Genomic DNA, 18,201 nt, shown 5'->3' with positions numbered 1-18,201 from the left:
CTGTGAAGAGTTTTTTGACTACCTTACCAGGGGAAAAAAAAGGGCCACATCTTTCCAAAACTTTAAGGTGGTAAAGGCCCTGACCTACAGAAAATACATTCCATTCTTCATTATTTGGCGTCTATTTCAACATCACTTTGCTGATGTCAATGTTAATGTTAGCCAGAGAGGTTCCAAATGTTCAAAGAAGAGACAGTGCACTCCTTAACCTGTGTTTATACACATCATCCAAACGATGAAATTTTAAAAAGGCTAAAATTTTAATTTCTGAGGGTTAGCATTAGCCAGACCTCCTGGATTGTAGATATTCACTCCAAGTTACATGATTCCCAAGGTCAAGTACCTCATGTTTATTTCTCTTCAATAAAGCATATTTACCATCAAACATTCTTAGAGGAATATACTGATATTTCTTTTCTGTTTATACCCACATCATGGACAAAGCAAGAAAACAGTTATGAGGGGGATGTGTTTGGAAGCGTCATTGGCCAAATAATATTGTTACAATGTGTGCATGTTCAAATATATAACAACAAATCTAATCATTATGTACAACTATAATGTACCAATAAAAAATGTGGAAAACAACAACAAAAGAGTTATGAAAATAGAATCCATGGCCTGAAAAAATATCAGTAGAGAAGACTGGGAATGTGTATTACAAGATAGCAGGGAGAAAAATGGAAAATAGAGGTGCACTGTTGAGTTTCATACTGGTTACTTGGAGGGAAAGAGGCCCATTTGCTCCAGTGCAGGTCATACCTCTGTGATTCAGGGTAGAGGTTAAGGCTTTAGTTGGATCCTTTCTTTGGCCTAACTCTGGGCTGGATCTTATGTTAAGAAGAGTGCTGGCTCAGGATGGACACACAAGAGGTCTTACTTACCTGTTCTGTTGCAGGGCTGTAGAAACACAGATTTGCATTGCCAACCTCAACTTCTCCTCTAGGTGCACATCACTGACCATTAACACCTGGAAAGATGTATGTGCCACCCCCACTTCCAAACTTCAACCCTAGAATGATTACTAAGACAGAATCTTTTTAATTTTATGTTTGTAGAAGCATTTTCTTTCCTTCTTTCCTTTTTTTTTTTCTTCTTTTTGGTACCAGGGATTGAATTCGGGGGCACTTAACCATTGAGCAACATCCCTAGACCTTTTTTAGTTTTTAGATGAGGACTCACTTAGTTGCATAGGGCCTTGCTAAGTTGCAAGACTGGCCTCGAACTTGTAATCTTCCTGCCTCAGCCTCCCAAGTCACTGGGATTATAGGTGTACACTACCACACCCAGCTACAAAATCATTTTCTAAGAAACTAAAAGAACTGTATACAAATTTAGCTGAATAAAGGCAATCATACTTTTACAAAGTTTTCAGTTGAAATAGAACCATATAAAATTAAGATGGAACTTACTCCAGAATTGCCTCTAGGTCAGCAAAATAAATATTTATTTACGGGGTTATGAAAGGAGAATGTCTCTGTTGAATTGTTTTTAACATGGATCCAAAGTAGTGGTGATGAGGGGGTTCTTCAAATAGTTTTGGGAATGCTGAGCCTTAAAAACAGTAGGCGATGTCCTCACCATCCCAGCCAAGTTTTTCATTGCAAATACCACCAACAAGCACAGCACTATGTCATGGAAATAAATATTCATATCAATAAATGGTATACTGCTGAATCCACAAGTATTTCTGGAATAGCCTGCATACTGTCACTTCACTGGAGACATATCATTTATTTCTTGGGAAAAGTGTTTCAGAAGAACATTTTCATAAACCAGTCTCTAGGGCACCATTGTGTTGGAAAAGTCCATCACAGGTTGATTGTGATGAGAGGTCTAATTCTCCTGGTCCCCTGTAAAGCCAGTGGAACTCATATTAATGAAACACCCAGGCTACTCACCTGTTCCTTTTGTTCAGGGGTGTCCTGACATCAGAGAAGATTAACTTATCAATTTAGAGTTTAGAGAAAGAAAATGATCAAAAGACATGCACAAGTCATACTTCTTAGCCTGAGGAATGAAAAGGTTCATTCTGTTTTGGAACCTGGATTCCTCACATCCACTCCTTTCTATTCTCATTCTCTAACCTCTATCTCATCTTTTTATTGAGAAAATTGCTTTGCATGATCTTTGAACTCAAATGCATTTTATTGTTATTCCTGAATGTTGTGCCTATTAACACTACCCCCTCCCCTTTTTAAATAAGGATTATCAAGTAGACAAAAATGCAAGAGAGAAATGCAATACCAATCTACTGTAGTTTCTGAATTTTCTCCAAAACAAAATATGAAACCACATAATTTTCTCACTGCAACTAGTGGCCTCATGATTAGCTTTGGATTTTTAATTTTGGTTATTCAACTCTTTAGAAAACAAAGTAAGAAAGTTCTTATCCTCTGTGTACCTTATTTCAGTTTCATTAGTACTCAGAAATACAGCCAAAGAAAAGGGTTCATTTGTCACATATTAGACATAGTATTCTTTTTTTTTAAGAGAGAGAGAGAGAGAGGAGAGAGAGAGACAGAGAGAGAGAATTTTTTTAATATTTATTTTTCAGTTTTCGGCAGATGCAACATCTTATTTTATGTGGTGCTGAGGATGGAACCCAGTGCCCTGTGCATGCCAGGCGAGCGTGTTACCACTTGAGCCACATCCCCAGCCCAGACATAGTATTCTTGAAGTAAAAATGTAAACACACTCAACAAAAAATATTTAATGCAGAAATAATCTCTGATGAGTATTGTTATTTTTCTCCTTGCTAATTTCCACAAATTTTCTCAGGTGAAACCTTCCAAGATATATTTTTCAGTTTTCTGAGACAAGAACTAAGAGGAAGGATATTTCAAATCTTTACATAATCTATTAATGCCACACATGGGAGTACTGTGTTTATTGTCCCAGGGTTTCTGTAGCATTTGATGCATCAAACCTTTTGTCCGCATCATCTCCATCATCTAATGAGAAAAACTCTTGTGGAGTGGTCCCTTCTGGTATTTGATTCAACACCAGGTTCTACTTAGAAATGCCATACTCTGACTTCACTCAAAGCACCTTTGGCAAGTGAGAATTGCCTCGATGTTCCTATTTTTTAGCTTCCATTTTTGATCTATTGATCTCTGAAGGACAAGGAGTTAGATGTCCCAGGCATGGAGAGATGAAGTTCAAGGAAATGAGCTTAAGAAAGTTCACAGAGGGAATCTCATTGCTTGTTCCAATGTACACTCACAGCAACAAAGGCCAAGGCCCTGATTTCTATACCCTATAATTCCATGCTACCCTAATGCTTTTTCACACCCACAGGAAAACCGGCTCTCACAACTCGGAAGTTCCAGACCACAGTGGATGCCTGGACCAGCTCTCCAGGAAACGCAAGGGTCATCGCAGCACAGCCCAAGCCAAAGTTGCCCTTCAGTGCAAGTTCAGAGCAGCATAAAGACGTTAAGTGCTCAGGGCAGTATTTCTCCAGAGAGCTATTTCAGATTCCACATAAGAATAACTGGTGGCCTTGGATAAATCATTCCTCTCATTTATGTGCCGAATGGGAGAAAACAAGTCAACAACTGATGCATGCAAAAGCATTTGGAGGTGATGGATGGCGACATTACAGTGCATTTCGTCAATGGCTTGCCATTAGAGAAAACCATTTCATAGAGTAAATTAAGAAAACAAACCAGCTACGTGACACACTTGGAATTGCCACTGGCCATACAGGTTTTTCTCCTCCTGGAATGACACTATATATGGACTGACATTATCATTTTCACACAGACTCCCTTTCCTAGATTAGCTGCCTGCGCTTGTCTGGGACTCATACCTTCTCTTTGCACTTCCTCAAAACTATGGTCACTCACATAACAGGAAATAGCTCTTGTTTCTCACACCCCAATGTTTTTTCATTGATGTCTTGAACTGTAATTTATATCTCTTCTTGCCATTTACCTTGATGCATCAATATCTTGTTTTCTCCATCTAGTTCAAAGGCCCTTTCATGGCAAACGAAAGACCTTTTCTTACAAATGAAACTTACTAGCACAGCATGAGGATTATGGGGTCTAGTAAATATTTGCTGATTCTACCTGTGATTAATTTTGCCTATCTATCCTTCTTATTTTCACTAGTTAAGGAAAGCATTTGTTTGGACTTAAGTTGCTTAGAAGCCATGGTCACTGGCCTCAGGGAGCTCACAGGTAGACCAGCAACAATTATGTGACACAGAGAGGAGAATGTGTGGGCAGCTATAGCAGCACCGCAGGTGAGTGTTCTGAGTGGGGATAGAGGATCCAGGAAGGGTTCTACAAAATATGAATTCCTGTAAGAATTAAGTGGTTGTCACCTAAGCATCATAGCTGACTTGTGCAAAGGCGTGTTGGTGAACCCAAGCATGGAAGGAACACTTGGGTTCCAAGTCATTTGCTACTTCAGGAGCTTTTGCTTAGAAGCTCAACCTAATCCCAAGGTCATCCACTAAGGTCAGGGCAGAAATGAGCCATGAAATCACAGGCCCTTTGCCTTGGTAAGCAAGCTCTGAGTGTTCAGATGCACCTCATTGTAACGGTGGCTTCATAAAAATCAAAGCTGATTGATGGGAGGAGGCTCTCTGCCCTCATGTGTTTAGTCTGCTTGTGCTTTTAGTACCGTGGTGGCTGGGCTTCCTAATGGAAATGCATCCCACTCTCTCACCATTACCTAGCTATAGATGCTCTCAGACGTAAAAGAAGCTTTTTACCCTTGGATTTTTGTCTTGTAAGGCATCCCTAATTCAGGAAGGAAATGAGGAGGAGTCAGGGAGAACCCACCACAAATGTTTTGTCAGGTAGTTCAGACAGAGAGACAAGAATTTAAAGAGCTCAATTTCTGTACAACTGGGGTTGGCAGCATTATTCCTCTGACTCAGTCCAGCTCAAGCAATTCACTTTTTCTTCCAAAGGGTGGTGACTCACCAAAACTAAGGTAAATTTTTTTTTGGTCTTTAAAAAAAAAAAAAAAACGCTTTAAGAAATTATGATTGACAGAACAATGCAATCTTCTTCCCAGGGCTCTGTGGATATTACTGTGTCAAGTCTGACAAATTCATTGTGAGGCAGTAGTTATCCCCATTATACAGGGTGGAATCGGAGGCTAACAGATATAAAATAGCACATCTGAGGTCACTCAACATGTCTTCTTCCATGGGTGGGGAAGCTTACCAACTCCTAGTGCCTTCCAGACATGACACATGTATGCATGTCAAAACCCCATGACGAAGAGCTATCGACGTTCTGAGGTAGAAAAGGCAGAAACTGTGCCCATCTCCCTTGCAGGAGAACAAATGAAGGGCCCATCAGAGTTGTTGAAGGCAGACTCGTTTAAAGGGAGAGAGAGCAAACTTGGCAGAAGATTCTGAGGTTTCCTTCACAGATTGGTGGCTTGTTCTCTACTACAAAATCATATTATATCTGGCCCAGACTGATCTTTCCATCTCGATTCTTCCTGAAGGTCAAGCTGAAAAATATTCATGCTCCGAATTGAGAATCCAAATGACAATGTGGGATTCTGTCTTTGATTTGCTATGTGACTGTGGTGGTGCCACCGACCCTCTCCCAACCTCTCATGATCGGCAGAGACTGATCCTTGTGTGGGTACCAGGGAAGAGTGGGGCTTCTCCAGGAAGCTTTGGAATCTGTTTTTCTCCTCCTGGAAAAGCAGGATAGGCCAGTTTAGAGGAAGTGGGTGTTTAGAAAAGGAAAGAAAGCAGCAGCTTGAACATTCTGGAAGAGCCATGCTAGGGAGATGACAGACACTCAGCAGCCCTGCTACTTCACTACAGGAAGGGGGAGAGACATTTTTGTATTAAGAGGAGGTTTCTAGAAGTTTTCAAGGAGGTTTCCTGAAGCTTTCCATGAAACCCATGGTTAAGACTCTCCAATCCTAAAACCCTTCCTACATCTGTTTTTTTTTTAAATACCTTTATTTTGTTTATTTATTTTTATGTGGTGCTGAGGATCGAACCCAGTGCCTAACACATGCGAGGCAAGCATTCTACTGCTGAGCCACCACCCCAGCCCCCCTACATATGTTTTAACCAGCATTTTCGCTGCTGTGACTAAAGGATCTGACCAGCCAAACTGTAGAGGAGGTTAGAGTTTATTTGAGGGCTCGTGGTTTCAGAGGTCTTAGTCCACAGAAGGATAACTCCATTCCTCAGAGCTCAAGGTGAGGATGAACATCATGGCAGGATAAAGTGGTAGAGGGAAGCAGCTCATATCATAATGGTCCAGAAGCAGAGAGAGAGAGAGAGAGACTCCACTTTACAGATACAAATATATACCCAAAGCCACGCCCCAATTCCCACCTCCTCCAGCCACACCCTACCACTTCTGTTACCACTCAATCTTTATCAGGGGATTAAATCACTGAGTGGGTTAAGACTCTCACAACCCAATCATTTCTCCTCTGAACCTTCTTGCATTGTCTCACACGTGAGCTTTTTGGGGAACACCTCTCACACATACAAACCATAACAACATCCAGCTGCTTCCTACCCATATCCAATAGTGTTTCCATATGCTTCCGCTTATGGTCAAATTCTTAAAGTAGAGCTCAGTTCACTTTTGTTTTAAACAAAAAGTTCCTAAAAACTTTTAGGAAAATGGGAATAGAACATTAAGTGATACTGGAAAATCGAAACAATATAAGGATGTTAAAAGCCTCCACTAAAGCTGCACATCCTTGCAGGGTGAGAATGGGGGATGAGGGCATGATTCTGGGGCACAGCAAGTGTTTCATCTGCAATCAACAAATCCTAAATCCTCCCAGCTTCCGATTCTTCCTACTTAAGGAGTCACAGTATTTATTTCCTTCAGCGATGGAGACAAGACAGGCTTAACATTGACCACCTGTCAGAATAACAGCAATTTGTCTCTTAAAGGGATTTCAGGATCCCCCTAATATCTTTATAAAACAAAAGGAGATTACAAGAAAATATACAGGAAAAAAACTTCACTAATTGAAGTAGAAGGATGTGGTGGGATGGAGAGGGAAAATTCCAAGGGGAGAAAGATGCTTCAGGAAAGATCTGTGGGTGCCACTTTAAGCAACTTGAAAGAGTAGGGACCCCTTCCTATTTGGAGATTAAAAGGGATTTTGCAAAATATAATGCCCAAACTCGGAAGTCAGTTTTCCTTATCTGCCTCTTAGAAATGCCCTTGGGATTCTTCATATTTCTAGGGCGGGAAGTGTGTTACAGATCCTAAGAATGCACACAAGCATGCTGTCTCCGACACAGTGCCACCTGGTGCTCTCCAGGGTGAGAAGTCAACAGACAGAATCTTGCCTGGAGAATCTCAAGACACAGCAGGGGTAACTGCTGACTATATGCCAGGCAGTGATCTCCATGTATGAACTCATATGACACAACTTCCTCCTCATTATCACCGCCCTATTTATGGAGAAAGCGAGCACCCAGGTGCAGGAAGCCATACTAATCCATGGTGGAGGTGGGATGTGGGCTGGCCCACTGACCCTAGGGTCTCTGCTCTTATCCAAGGCACTGTGCCAGATCTCAAGCAGAGAGGAAGTGATCCAGCTTGATATTGTTGGAAAGCTGCTTGCAAGGTACTCCAGTGGGTTCCTATGTGAGGGACAGGAAATGCCCCGGGCCCCACCAGTTTATATCAGTCCTCAAAGGCATTCACTTAACCCATGGAAGCAGGGGTGATGGAAAGGGTATGTGCTATGGAGTCAGACAGACCGGATTTTGAACCTTACATTTTCCTAAGGGAAATTATTTGGTTGGGGGAGGGATACTTTCCTATCTATAAAGTGGGGCTTATGTGACTTCCCCCAGGATTTTGTGAAGATTAGAAATAAAATCTGAAACCTGCTCAGCAGAGTGCCTGGTGATAGAAGGATAGAAAGGGCCTGATTTATAAGAGCTATTTTGAATGTTTCCTTGTTAGCAGGCCCAATGGAGAGAACTTTAGGTTTTTGAACAGTCTTCTATGGATTTCCTGGAGGCAGTTCACACACATGGAATTGTGGCCTGGCCAAAGGAATCTCTGTCCATGAGCCAGGCTACCCTCTGGATTTAGTAGACTGTATTGCCTCCTGTTCCCACACAATGGAAAGCAATTTTAGTAAGTGCTCAGCTTAATTAGTTTGTGTCCAGACTGGTTTGCACACTTGTCATGGTGATCATCCACCTATTTCTAGAGAGCTTGCTTTTTGAGACATCTGAGCCTACCTCCTGGTACAAGAGCCAGGTGAAATTTCCATCCAGCAGTCTAGTTCTTCCAGCCTTGCAGAAAGGGGCTTGAAGTCAATACTCTCTTTTACTGAGGTAGCAGGTCAAAGGAAGGATGTAAATTTCTTTCAGAACCTACATTGGCCCATCATAGCTACGACACGATCATGGACCTCTTCTCCTTGGTAAGCTTGAACATCTTCTCTGCAAACTTAGACTAATGTCCACCATAAGCTCTGCGTGGCATCCAAGAAGCTTAATAAATGTTAACAACTACAATGGACCATGATGATTAAATGTGAATCTGAGCTGAAATTCAGGCCTAGTACTTTCTCTTTGCTGGGAGTAACATGGAGAATTCCTTTTAGGAATTGCACCAAAGGATGCACACGTAGGAAGATGTATCCAAATGCAATCCAAGAGGCATTGACTGAGAAGTAGACTTTGGAGATACACTGCAGATATACTGCCTTTCTTCAATGGTCCTTCCAGAAAAAATAAAAAAAGACAGGCATTATCCTACCCCACTGCCTGCCCCTTCCTGGATGCCAAAGCATTTTGTTGGTGGATATCATTTCAAGAAAACAACAGTGATGGGGAGATGGGGTCTGCTAATGGGGACAAATGAGAATGTGCAATGATTACTCTATCATTAACGGCTTCCACATACAATACACCTGAAATGGCATTCCCATACACAGTCACCCTATTCCCTCAAACCTTACAATGGCCAAAGATGAAATCTGCACCCTCTGAAATCTACAGCAAGATAGATGACAGCACAATGGAAGGAAAGACTACACCCATGGTCTTATTGACCTACTTGCCAGCTTGTGCATGGTGGGTAATAAAAGTTTATTGAAAATTAGGAAAAAAAATCATGTATTTTAATTATTCTAAAAGGGATTATGATGTAGCATATGAAGAATCCCGCCCCTCCACAATACAAAACTACCACCCTTCCACCAGCCAACTCTCCAAACAGCACAGATTTAAAAATCTTGCAATTTTATTTGCATATAAAGGCCGCTAGATATAGAATATCACAATAAATTTAAAGAAACAACAGCTTTCCTAAATTTCAAGGTAACATAAAATAGAATAAAGCTCAACAGCATTTACAATGGGAAAACAGAAATGACTATTAGCGACAATATTTTGTGCTAGCGAAGATTGCATCGACACACAGTGCAAAATGGGAGAGGGGGGAGAGGAAGTAAGAAGACAATTCAGGGCATTTAAATAGAAAGGACAACTAAGCCTTATTTTAGTTAGCTTCCATTGCATCCATTTAATTCTATACACGCTTGTAACTGTACCTAGATTTAACTCAAGCTCTTTAAGACCTTGAGTTCTGAGAAAATGTGTCAGTTCCTTCGGACTTCTGAGGTGCAGCCACACAGCATCCCACCGCAGTTGTACTGTCCTTGGCAATGTTAAACTCCTAACTTAGAGTACACACAAAAAAATACTTATATATATAAACCCATACTGAAAAGGAGTCTGCACACTCATTTTTTTTTTTTTACTGCATGAAATACCTGCTCTTTACAGGTTCCATTTCCCTATTTTTAAAGCTAAAATAATTTAAAAGAAACAAACAAACAATGAGACCTTGTAAAACCACGATATGGATCTCACTAGCTAAGCCATCCTTTAAATGAGGGCTGTTGTCTTCCCTTGACACACGTCTTCTTTCCAGCAAGAATGTGACGAGAAGGCTTTTTCCATACCTACTTCAGTTGAGAAGATTGTTTTAAATCAGGGCCACATCTGCAAAAATGAAGCATAACCAAGAATACGACAACAACAAAACATTAAAAAATAAAATACTTAAAACAATACTCTTTAAAACAGTTGTGCAAATCTGGGTGGTTTTTAAAACACTGTCTACCTGTTTCCATTTTTTTTTCTTTTTCTTCCAGCTTAAAGCATATTAAAATAAGACTTCTTTCACTTTTTAAAAGAAAGCTTGGCTGTCCTTTGGCGAACACTAACAATTTACAATGGCGTGGCCTTTGAAAAATCAGAAGTCATTTTACAAATTCACAATGCTCCTTTGATTTCCAATGGGTGCCCCATTTAGAAATAATAATAATAATAATATAATAATAATAATAATAATAATAATAAAGAAGAAGAAGAAGCACAACCTCTAGCATCATTTTTTTTGTTGTTGTTTGTTTCGACAATTTACAAAAAGAACTCACAGCATTTGGAAATAAACAAGTAAGAGAATGTAAGTTTATAATTAGAAAAATGGCAGTTTGTAGACCTTCCCTCATTTTCCAATAAGATAGTTAGAGCTTCAGGAACCTTGTGGGTTCGGAAGGTCAAATATAATCGGAGGGTTGGTCGGTTGAAAGCTGACTGTACATGTTGAGGCATTGATGTACGTTGTGTAGCCATCGGTCATGATGCCGTAACCTGTGGGGAGATGGTGTCACAGTTACTGTAATGTATACAAATGATGGTGGTTGAACGTAGGGCCGTCAGGCAAGGAAAACAAGAAAGCCTTTGTCAGTGGGGCAGCGAGTTGAAATTCAGTTGAGCCTGCCTGCCCAGATCCGACGACTTTCAGGAGCTGCTGTCTGATTTTATCCTATTTTCTTTAAAGGGTGGGGGGGAATTCTCCACTTCAACAAAGAGTGATTCTTTTTTTCTTTTTCTTTTTTTCTTATTTAAACACTAGACTTGTCAGGGAATGACTGTGATTTCTTTAGTAGGGAGAATAAAGAAAAATATTGACCCCCCCAACTTTTTAAAATAGCATTTTCACTTCAAAGCCCTGGTATGAACTATTGAGTTCTAGGGAAGGAAGTGAGTAATGTAGGAGTAACTCCTCAGGGACAAACAGACCAAATTCCAAGTGGGCTTCAGGGCAGGTGAAGGGAAAGAACTCTGGGAGTTGGGAGATGTGGATACTGGGCTTCCATTTCTGTGAAATAAACTGTCTCTGTGAGAGTTAACCATAGGTAATTTTACCTTGAGTTCTGTGGCTTTGATGCGGAGTTGCATTTCAAAGTTTCATTCAAAAGCATCTACTAATCAACTGTCCAAGTGATGTACAGAAACATCACCATAGGCCACTGTTTCCTGAGCTTACCTGAGCACTAGATCAAGCAAAATCAATCCCTGCCTGCAGTAGAAACCTCTTGGAAGTGACCTATTGGAACAAAGCTAAGAAAACTTCCCTGGAACTCTGGCATGTATGCTTCTTTTATAATTTTATACGCTTAATTTTAGGACGTTTGGAAGTTTGCATATTTCCCTGGATACCATCTATTTGCTCTCCAGCTTCTGCAACTAAGTTTGCAATTCTATATCGATATCAAGCTCTTAAGGCATGTAAAAATATAGCCATGAAGAAATAAAATTACCAGGATTTAGAGAAATCACTGATAAGGTTCTTTTTTTCCATTTGCTAAAATTTCTGCAAGTAAGCCTGTGGAGAGCTTAATGAGGGTCAATGGAAAAATCTCTTAAGAAAAGAAAAGAGGCATTTAAAATGTGCTCTGTTTAGTTCTGGGGTCATAAAGTCTTGTTATCTCTCTCCATCAAGAGGTTGGTATTTGCCCTCTCTCTGCCCTCTTCAGCTGTCTTAAGTGAATAAAGGCGAGACAAGTTTATTTGAATATGATCTCCTCCCTTTTAAACTAGTTTATTATTTTGGGACTTTAGTGGAATTCCCCAATTGTCTGGATAGTTTAAAGCTAATTAATGATTTAAATTTTAAAAAGTGGGGGGGGGGGGGTGAAATGCAAACCCAAAGGAATGCTGCAGGAATTCAAACCAGTTTTCAAGATAATGGTCCCCCTGAAATGCAATTGAGATATGAGGTCCCATCTCTGGTCTCCCCTCCCTGCATCATATCATAGAGAAGTACCCTCCTTTGTGGAGTCAGAGGAGTTGATGTCTGCTGCTGCCTGCTTTGGGGGAGCTGGTATCCCTCCTTCCAGTCACTCAGCTGGTGCCTGCACTTGGAGCAAGCTGAATTTTCTCTGGCCTCAGTAGGATGATTTTCAATATGCTCTTTATTACCTGCATAACCAGGAAGCCACTGGATTTGTGGACTTTGAAAAGCAAACTTTGTTTTTTGCTTCGTCAGGCACATAGCCTTATACACCTCAACTTGACTGCAGCTTGATAAATTATTGCAGGGAGCGGCTGCAAGCAGGATCCGGGGAGAATATGGCGGCTGCCCACATAAATGTACCCTTTGCACACAAATATGTGTCCCTGGCAGAGCCTGTGAGCTCAGAAAACCTAAGGTCCGCTGAAGGAGGGCTTTGTGTCTGCACAAAAGTCCAGTTACCTCTGGTTTGAAAAAGGCAAGAGAAGCAAACAAAACCCAGAGCCAGCCCTGAAACCTCCTGTGAGGCTTCAGCTCTGTGATCCTGACTCAGTTTACCTTGAAAGGCAGAAAATGGCAACGGACCAGTTCCCTAATACTTAGGGGAGATTTAATTACTATGTTTAATCTGAGCCTTCAAATGTGCTGGTTCCTTCTGCTTCTGTTGTATATCCTTCACTGCAGGGCCACAGTTATTTTTCAGAGAATGCCTTGTCTTCCTGGGTCTTTTTATGCATTTCATATGAAACATAATATTTATAGGTAGGCATGAACTATACAAGCTTTAAATAGCTTCTAATATCCAGGGCATTTCTTCTAACTCTCTTAAAGAGAAAATTTGTCTTTACATACCTCAGGCTTGCATTGCCGCAGTGATTATCAAATATTCCTCTTTACAGCCCTGAGATTCTAAGCTGCCTGGGGGAATGCTGGGTTTGTGGTAAGGTGGGCCAGACAGGGTTCCTATGCTCTACTCTCTGTAAAAGAGAGCAAGCAGCTCCATGTGAAATATTTATCAGCTTTATGTGCAGATTTTTCTCATAAGATTTCATCTTATTAAAGGATTCCACTGCCAAAATATTTAAAAACCACTGCTCTAGTTATTCCCAGTCTAGCTAAGGTCTTCCTTTGGAGTGAGTCATGAATCCCTTCTTGCTTACCTTCATGAATTCCACCAAACACATGCAGCTTGGGTCGGACTCGCCTCTGGACCGTGTTTAACAGCTCTACGCAGCCCACCCTTTGAAGCTCCTTTGGAACCCAGTCTCGAAAACCTAAGGGTGAAATGCAATCAATACTCTTAATTTTCTCTCTTCAGGTAAGGTTTCATTTAGACTTTCAGGAAGCCATAACTCACAGAAGGATTATTACATTATCTGTAATCCCAGCCTCTCCATTAAAGCTCACAATGGCTTTTAAGAAACTTTTCACTCGTCGCTTTGTCTTCTTTAGGTTCTTGATTTTTTTTTCCATCCCCCCCCCCCGTTAATTAACATTTTTTTTTTCCTGTAAGGAATTTGATTTATTCAGCCATGGGTTTCAAATCTTCTTCATGGGGCTCAAATGACATTTATTCATTTATTCCCGGCAGCCCCATAATATCTCTTTCTCCCTCGATTCAGTTACTTTCTTTTTTTAAATTTTATCTTTCTTATACTTTCTGAGAGCAGTTTACTTACAAAATGGTTCAGAGACAGAACAGGAAGGGACTATCTGTGAACTGGACACAAGATCCCTTGCTCTCTTTGAAGATATCAGCTCTTAACCCTTGGTGGTTCCCGTGACCAGTGCTTTGGAATGCCCATTGCTTCTCCACTCTATGGCAACAGGCAACAATATGACCTCATGGTGGCATCCAGCAAGTTGGGGCTAATTGACTACTTTTAAAGTAAAAGCCACTTAGTACTACGCTTAATGCAGGAAATCTATAAAAACGGACATTAATTATAGCAAAAGTCAGCTATCTGGATGATTATGGTCTGAAATGAAATCTATACACCCCAGCAGGATGGAGCATGAGGAAGGCAGGTGGGATGAAAGGCTAAATCATAATCTGTGGGAATCCATTTCATGGTTCCATTAGGTTATTTCTACTGTTTAGAATGGACTGGGCAGAAAAAGGCAGCTTTCTGCTTTCTTTGGTCAAACTGTAGACATGAATATTTAGTGTCTCTGTAAAGACGGGTTAGCTGGGTGTGGGAAGTGACCAGAGAATCTGGGGAGAACATCAGATGAAAGTGGAGGCTCCTGATAAAAATCAAACCAGGATGTTCAAAACTTTTTAACAAGAGGGGAAAATCCTAAATCCACAGTGACTGGCATATTATCTCATGGATGTGTTTTTCTTGAATGGTTTGATTAAAATTTGTGAATTAACTTTTCAATTCAAAGTCACATTCTAAGTAATACTTATAGTCCAGTAAATGTTTCTGTACTGAAGATGCCCAAAGCCCTTACAATAAATAGCCAAAGGAACATCATGACCACATCCAATTAGATTAGGCTGCTCAGGCAGATGGATAAAGTTGGATGGTATAGCAGCTCTGTAGGGTTGGTTACTCAGGTACCTTCACTAGGCAACAAACACTGATAAGAGTATTTAGCTAGCAAATTAACAACATGGATAACCATCCCACAACAAGAAATATCGTGAGGATCATTTATATTTGCAAGACTCCCCATCTCAAAACAAGATTATCAAGAAAACTCTTTTAGTACTGTACAATCAAAAATAGATAACAAGAGTAGATTTCCTGTCATGTTTCTTTTACCATAATAATAATAATAATAATAATAATAATAATAATAATAATAAAGACACTCCCCATTTAAAGTGAAACATCTGAGTTTTCTGAGTGTACCTTAGACAGCAGGGTCCTTGCACAAGGGGTACTGAGTAGATGGGGGACCAGATGGTAGGTCCTGGTTGAAAAATATTCTATGGCTAAGTCAAACCATAACAAGCTCATGAATAGTTAAGGATAATTATATAAATCAATAATCATCTTCTGGCCCATAATCTGGGTCCCTAGGGAATGGCTTTGAAGCACACAGACAATATAAACCTGGCTGCAGCCCCAAGGTGCCTATAGAATGAGTATCCTTAAGTAACTTTCAACATAAGTCCTTACTGAACACTTTAATTTAAAAAAAAAAAAAGTCTTTTCTCATATAATCAGCTCAAATGTTAAACTTTAAAGATCCCCCAGGTTCCAGCATTATGTGGAAAAGTAAAATGAGCTCCTTTGAACAAAAGTTTCCATCATTTCATTGCCATTCAAAAGCCCTGTGATTGGTAGGTCCATGTCCTCTTTCCATCCCCCACTCCCCCTTACTCCAAAGTGAATACAGTTCTTAAAATAAATTATCAAGCTCAAAAGACTGTGGGGCTCCATACTCATTTGATTTTTCCCTGACTCGACTAAATCAAAAAATTTAATTTCACGAACACCTGTAAGCCTTGCAGAACTGCTGAGTTTAATTATCATACTGGGTTTCTTTAAAGACATTGACTTTTTCTTTTTGTATTCACTTTTTTTTTTTTTTTGGAGGAAAATGATTATGTCCCTAAAGCATTATTCATTATGCTTGGGAAAAAAGTCATCTCCTATGACAAAAGGATAACCTTTAATTTACTCACCTAGAGGAGGTCCATGTGTCATGAGGATGTCGATGCCCTCAGGGATGAGGTTCCACTTGTCCAGTAGAGACTGACCTCTGGGTAGGTTAAAGCCCCATCCATTAAACCACGGGGTCCTTTGGGGGAGATAATGCACATGGTATCAGGCCAGCACAGACACATCTCCATTCTACAATATTTCTCTTTCGCACATTCCCCCACGGTTTGCATTGCTCTCTTTTCTCTTTTTGATGGTTGGCCCTGGCAGCAGGATGCTTTTTTGTTGACTGCTTCAAAACCAATCCATTTGAAAGCAAGCGTGGAGCCTACGAATTGTTCCACTAGAAAGGGGCACAGGAGCCTTTACAGTGGAGACTTTCCCAGCAGGCCTCTATCAAAATCTTGACAATGCTTTGTCTTCCCCCAAATCTCAGTGCTTCCTAAGATACCCGGCCCTGATCCAAAGCATTTCCAGCCTTCCTGTAGTGCCTCAGAGCTAAGAAATTCCGTCAGTACTCCTTGACCCTCCCCATCACTATAGAAGTACTTCACCAGAAAGATTCTTACTAAAGTCTTCCGAGAAAAAGGACAGGGGATTTGAGGCAAATTCTGTGTCCACTGAGATGTCATGAATACTCAGGACTGAAACTATTGAAAAAATATGGGGACATTCCAAAGTAACAAAAGGGTCACAGTGAATAAAAGACAAATAAGGAACTGGGGAACAAACCTGGCCAAATTACACTGTTATACTGTGTGCACGTACAAATATGTCACAACAAATTCCACCATTATGTATAATTCTAAGGCATAAGAAAAAAGCGAATGAGGAATTTTCTTCCTGCCACCAAAAGGAAGATTTGGGGATATCACTGGTCACTCTGGAATCCACTCCCCTGACAGTGATTGTGAGCACTATACTAGAACTTCTGCTCCAGGAATGAGTTTTTCAACAGGGAATAGGATGAGAGTCTCTGTCCATCTGATGAATGTTCTAATTAGGGCCAAGAATGTCTCATTTATAAATGTGCCATTTATAATTATGGGAGAATGATCATTTTTTCCTTCTCTATGAAGACTATAACATTAGTATAATGCAGTTCCTAGTACTGTCCTATTCCCAAATGTCTACATATAACCAGTATTTTTTTGACACAAATTTCTTGTTTTGTAGGGGAATTCCCATTTGCTAGGGCATGCATTTAAAAGACAATTTTCTGGCTAAGCCAAACTTCCTCTTTTGGCTTAACCTGCCCTTCCATGCCTACTGAAAGAGGTGACCTAAAGGGCTAAGGGAAATAGTAAAGATCTTCCCTGTCCATGTGCTTGGTGTGACCTTCGTGTGTCCTTGATGGGACATCTGAAGAATGCTGACTTCATGCTGGGTTTGGCTCACTCAGGAGAACTCAGACTCACAGGCTTATCTCAAGGTCATCAGTACCTCCCCAGGGGATCTGGTCTGTCCTAGGGGATGAAGTGTCCTTGAGGGGACCACAGGTCATGCAGGTTGTTAGAAGGGAACTTTCTTTGTTCTCACTTTATTTAAGGAGCCCCATCGGGAATAAGACTTTGGAGTCTCACCAAGGAGAGGACACTCTGCCTGGGACTCCCCAGTGGGGACCCTGTAAAGCTGCCTTGGGAATCCCCAGCTACATGACTTCAGGTATTGTTGTTTCCCTGATCTGGTGATGTGTTTTCTTTTCTTTCTCTCTTACCTATCACTTTTGCTTTTGTTCTTGCTTCCATATTATCACTCAAATAAATGCCAGCTTGTATAAAGAGAGTGCTATTGTCTATCAGATCTGACTTGCCAAATTCAGCAGCTACACACATATCTGACGCTTTAGTGTTACACAACCCCAACCTCGCTCTTCTCAGCTAATTAAACAGGTGGTGTCCTCTCATGTAAAGACAATCATTGGCCAGATTAATGGAATTCTCTCAAGAATCTGGATTCAGAAATAGTGGCCGAGAATTCATTTGGTGATGGACAAATGTAGTTGAGGCCAGAGAAAGAAGGACAACTATAGAAAGTTATGTCAAAATCTATTTACAGGTGAGAACCTCCATTCCTGCAGAGATGGTGGAGAAAGTTCCAGAAAGAGGAGACTGTGTGGCCCCAGGTAGAGAGAGAAATCAAGAAAGTATCTGATTTATTTCCTAACTACTTTCCAAACCCCCGTGCCATGCTCAGGGAGTTTACTTATAATAACAAATGCTAATCATGATGGTGACAGCTGTCCTTTATTGTGTCAAGGCACTATTCTAAGTATTTCATTTGTATTAACACATTTAAACCTTGAAACAAACTCCAGAGGTAGGTACCTTTATCATACCTATATTATAGATGAGAAAACGGATGCACAGAGAGGTCAAGTAAATACAACCAATAACTTGGTTCCGAATCCCACACTCTTACCCATTACACAACTCCTCTTCTTAGATATTACCTGAATTAACTTACTACTTGTCCTGGGTGAGCCTCTTCTATCTCTTTCAAGTTCAAAA

General features: G+C 40.5%; 1 protein-coding gene across 3 annotated transcripts in view; it reads right to left on the bottom strand.

Moving 5' to 3' along the window:
• Positions 1–9,212: 9,212 nt before the first annotated feature.
• The window catches only part of Mpped2 (metallophosphoesterase domain containing 2), a 171,072-nt gene continuing 162,083 nt past the window's right edge, over positions 9,213–18,201 (bottom strand). For all 3 annotated transcript variants that reach the window (XM_071617119.1, XM_027936692.2, XM_071617120.1), the window contains 3 exons: positions 15,715–15,830; positions 13,235–13,348; positions 9,213–10,648 (listed from right to left, as the gene is read on the bottom strand). In XM_071617119.1, coding sequence (XP_071473220.1) covers positions 10,530–10,648; positions 13,235–13,348; positions 15,715–15,830 — 349 coding nt within the window. In that variant the 3' untranslated portion in view covers positions 9,213–10,529. The remainder of the gene's footprint in view (positions 10,649–13,234; positions 13,349–15,714; positions 15,831–18,201) is intronic.

Source organism: Marmota flaviventris, chromosome 9 (genome assembly GCF_047511675.1).
Source record: "Marmota flaviventris isolate mMarFla1 chromosome 9, mMarFla1.hap1, whole genome shotgun sequence".
Taxonomy (NCBI): Eukaryota; Metazoa; Chordata; class Mammalia; order Rodentia; family Sciuridae; genus Marmota; species Marmota flaviventris.
This window is presented reverse-complemented; position numbering and strand designations above follow the sequence as displayed.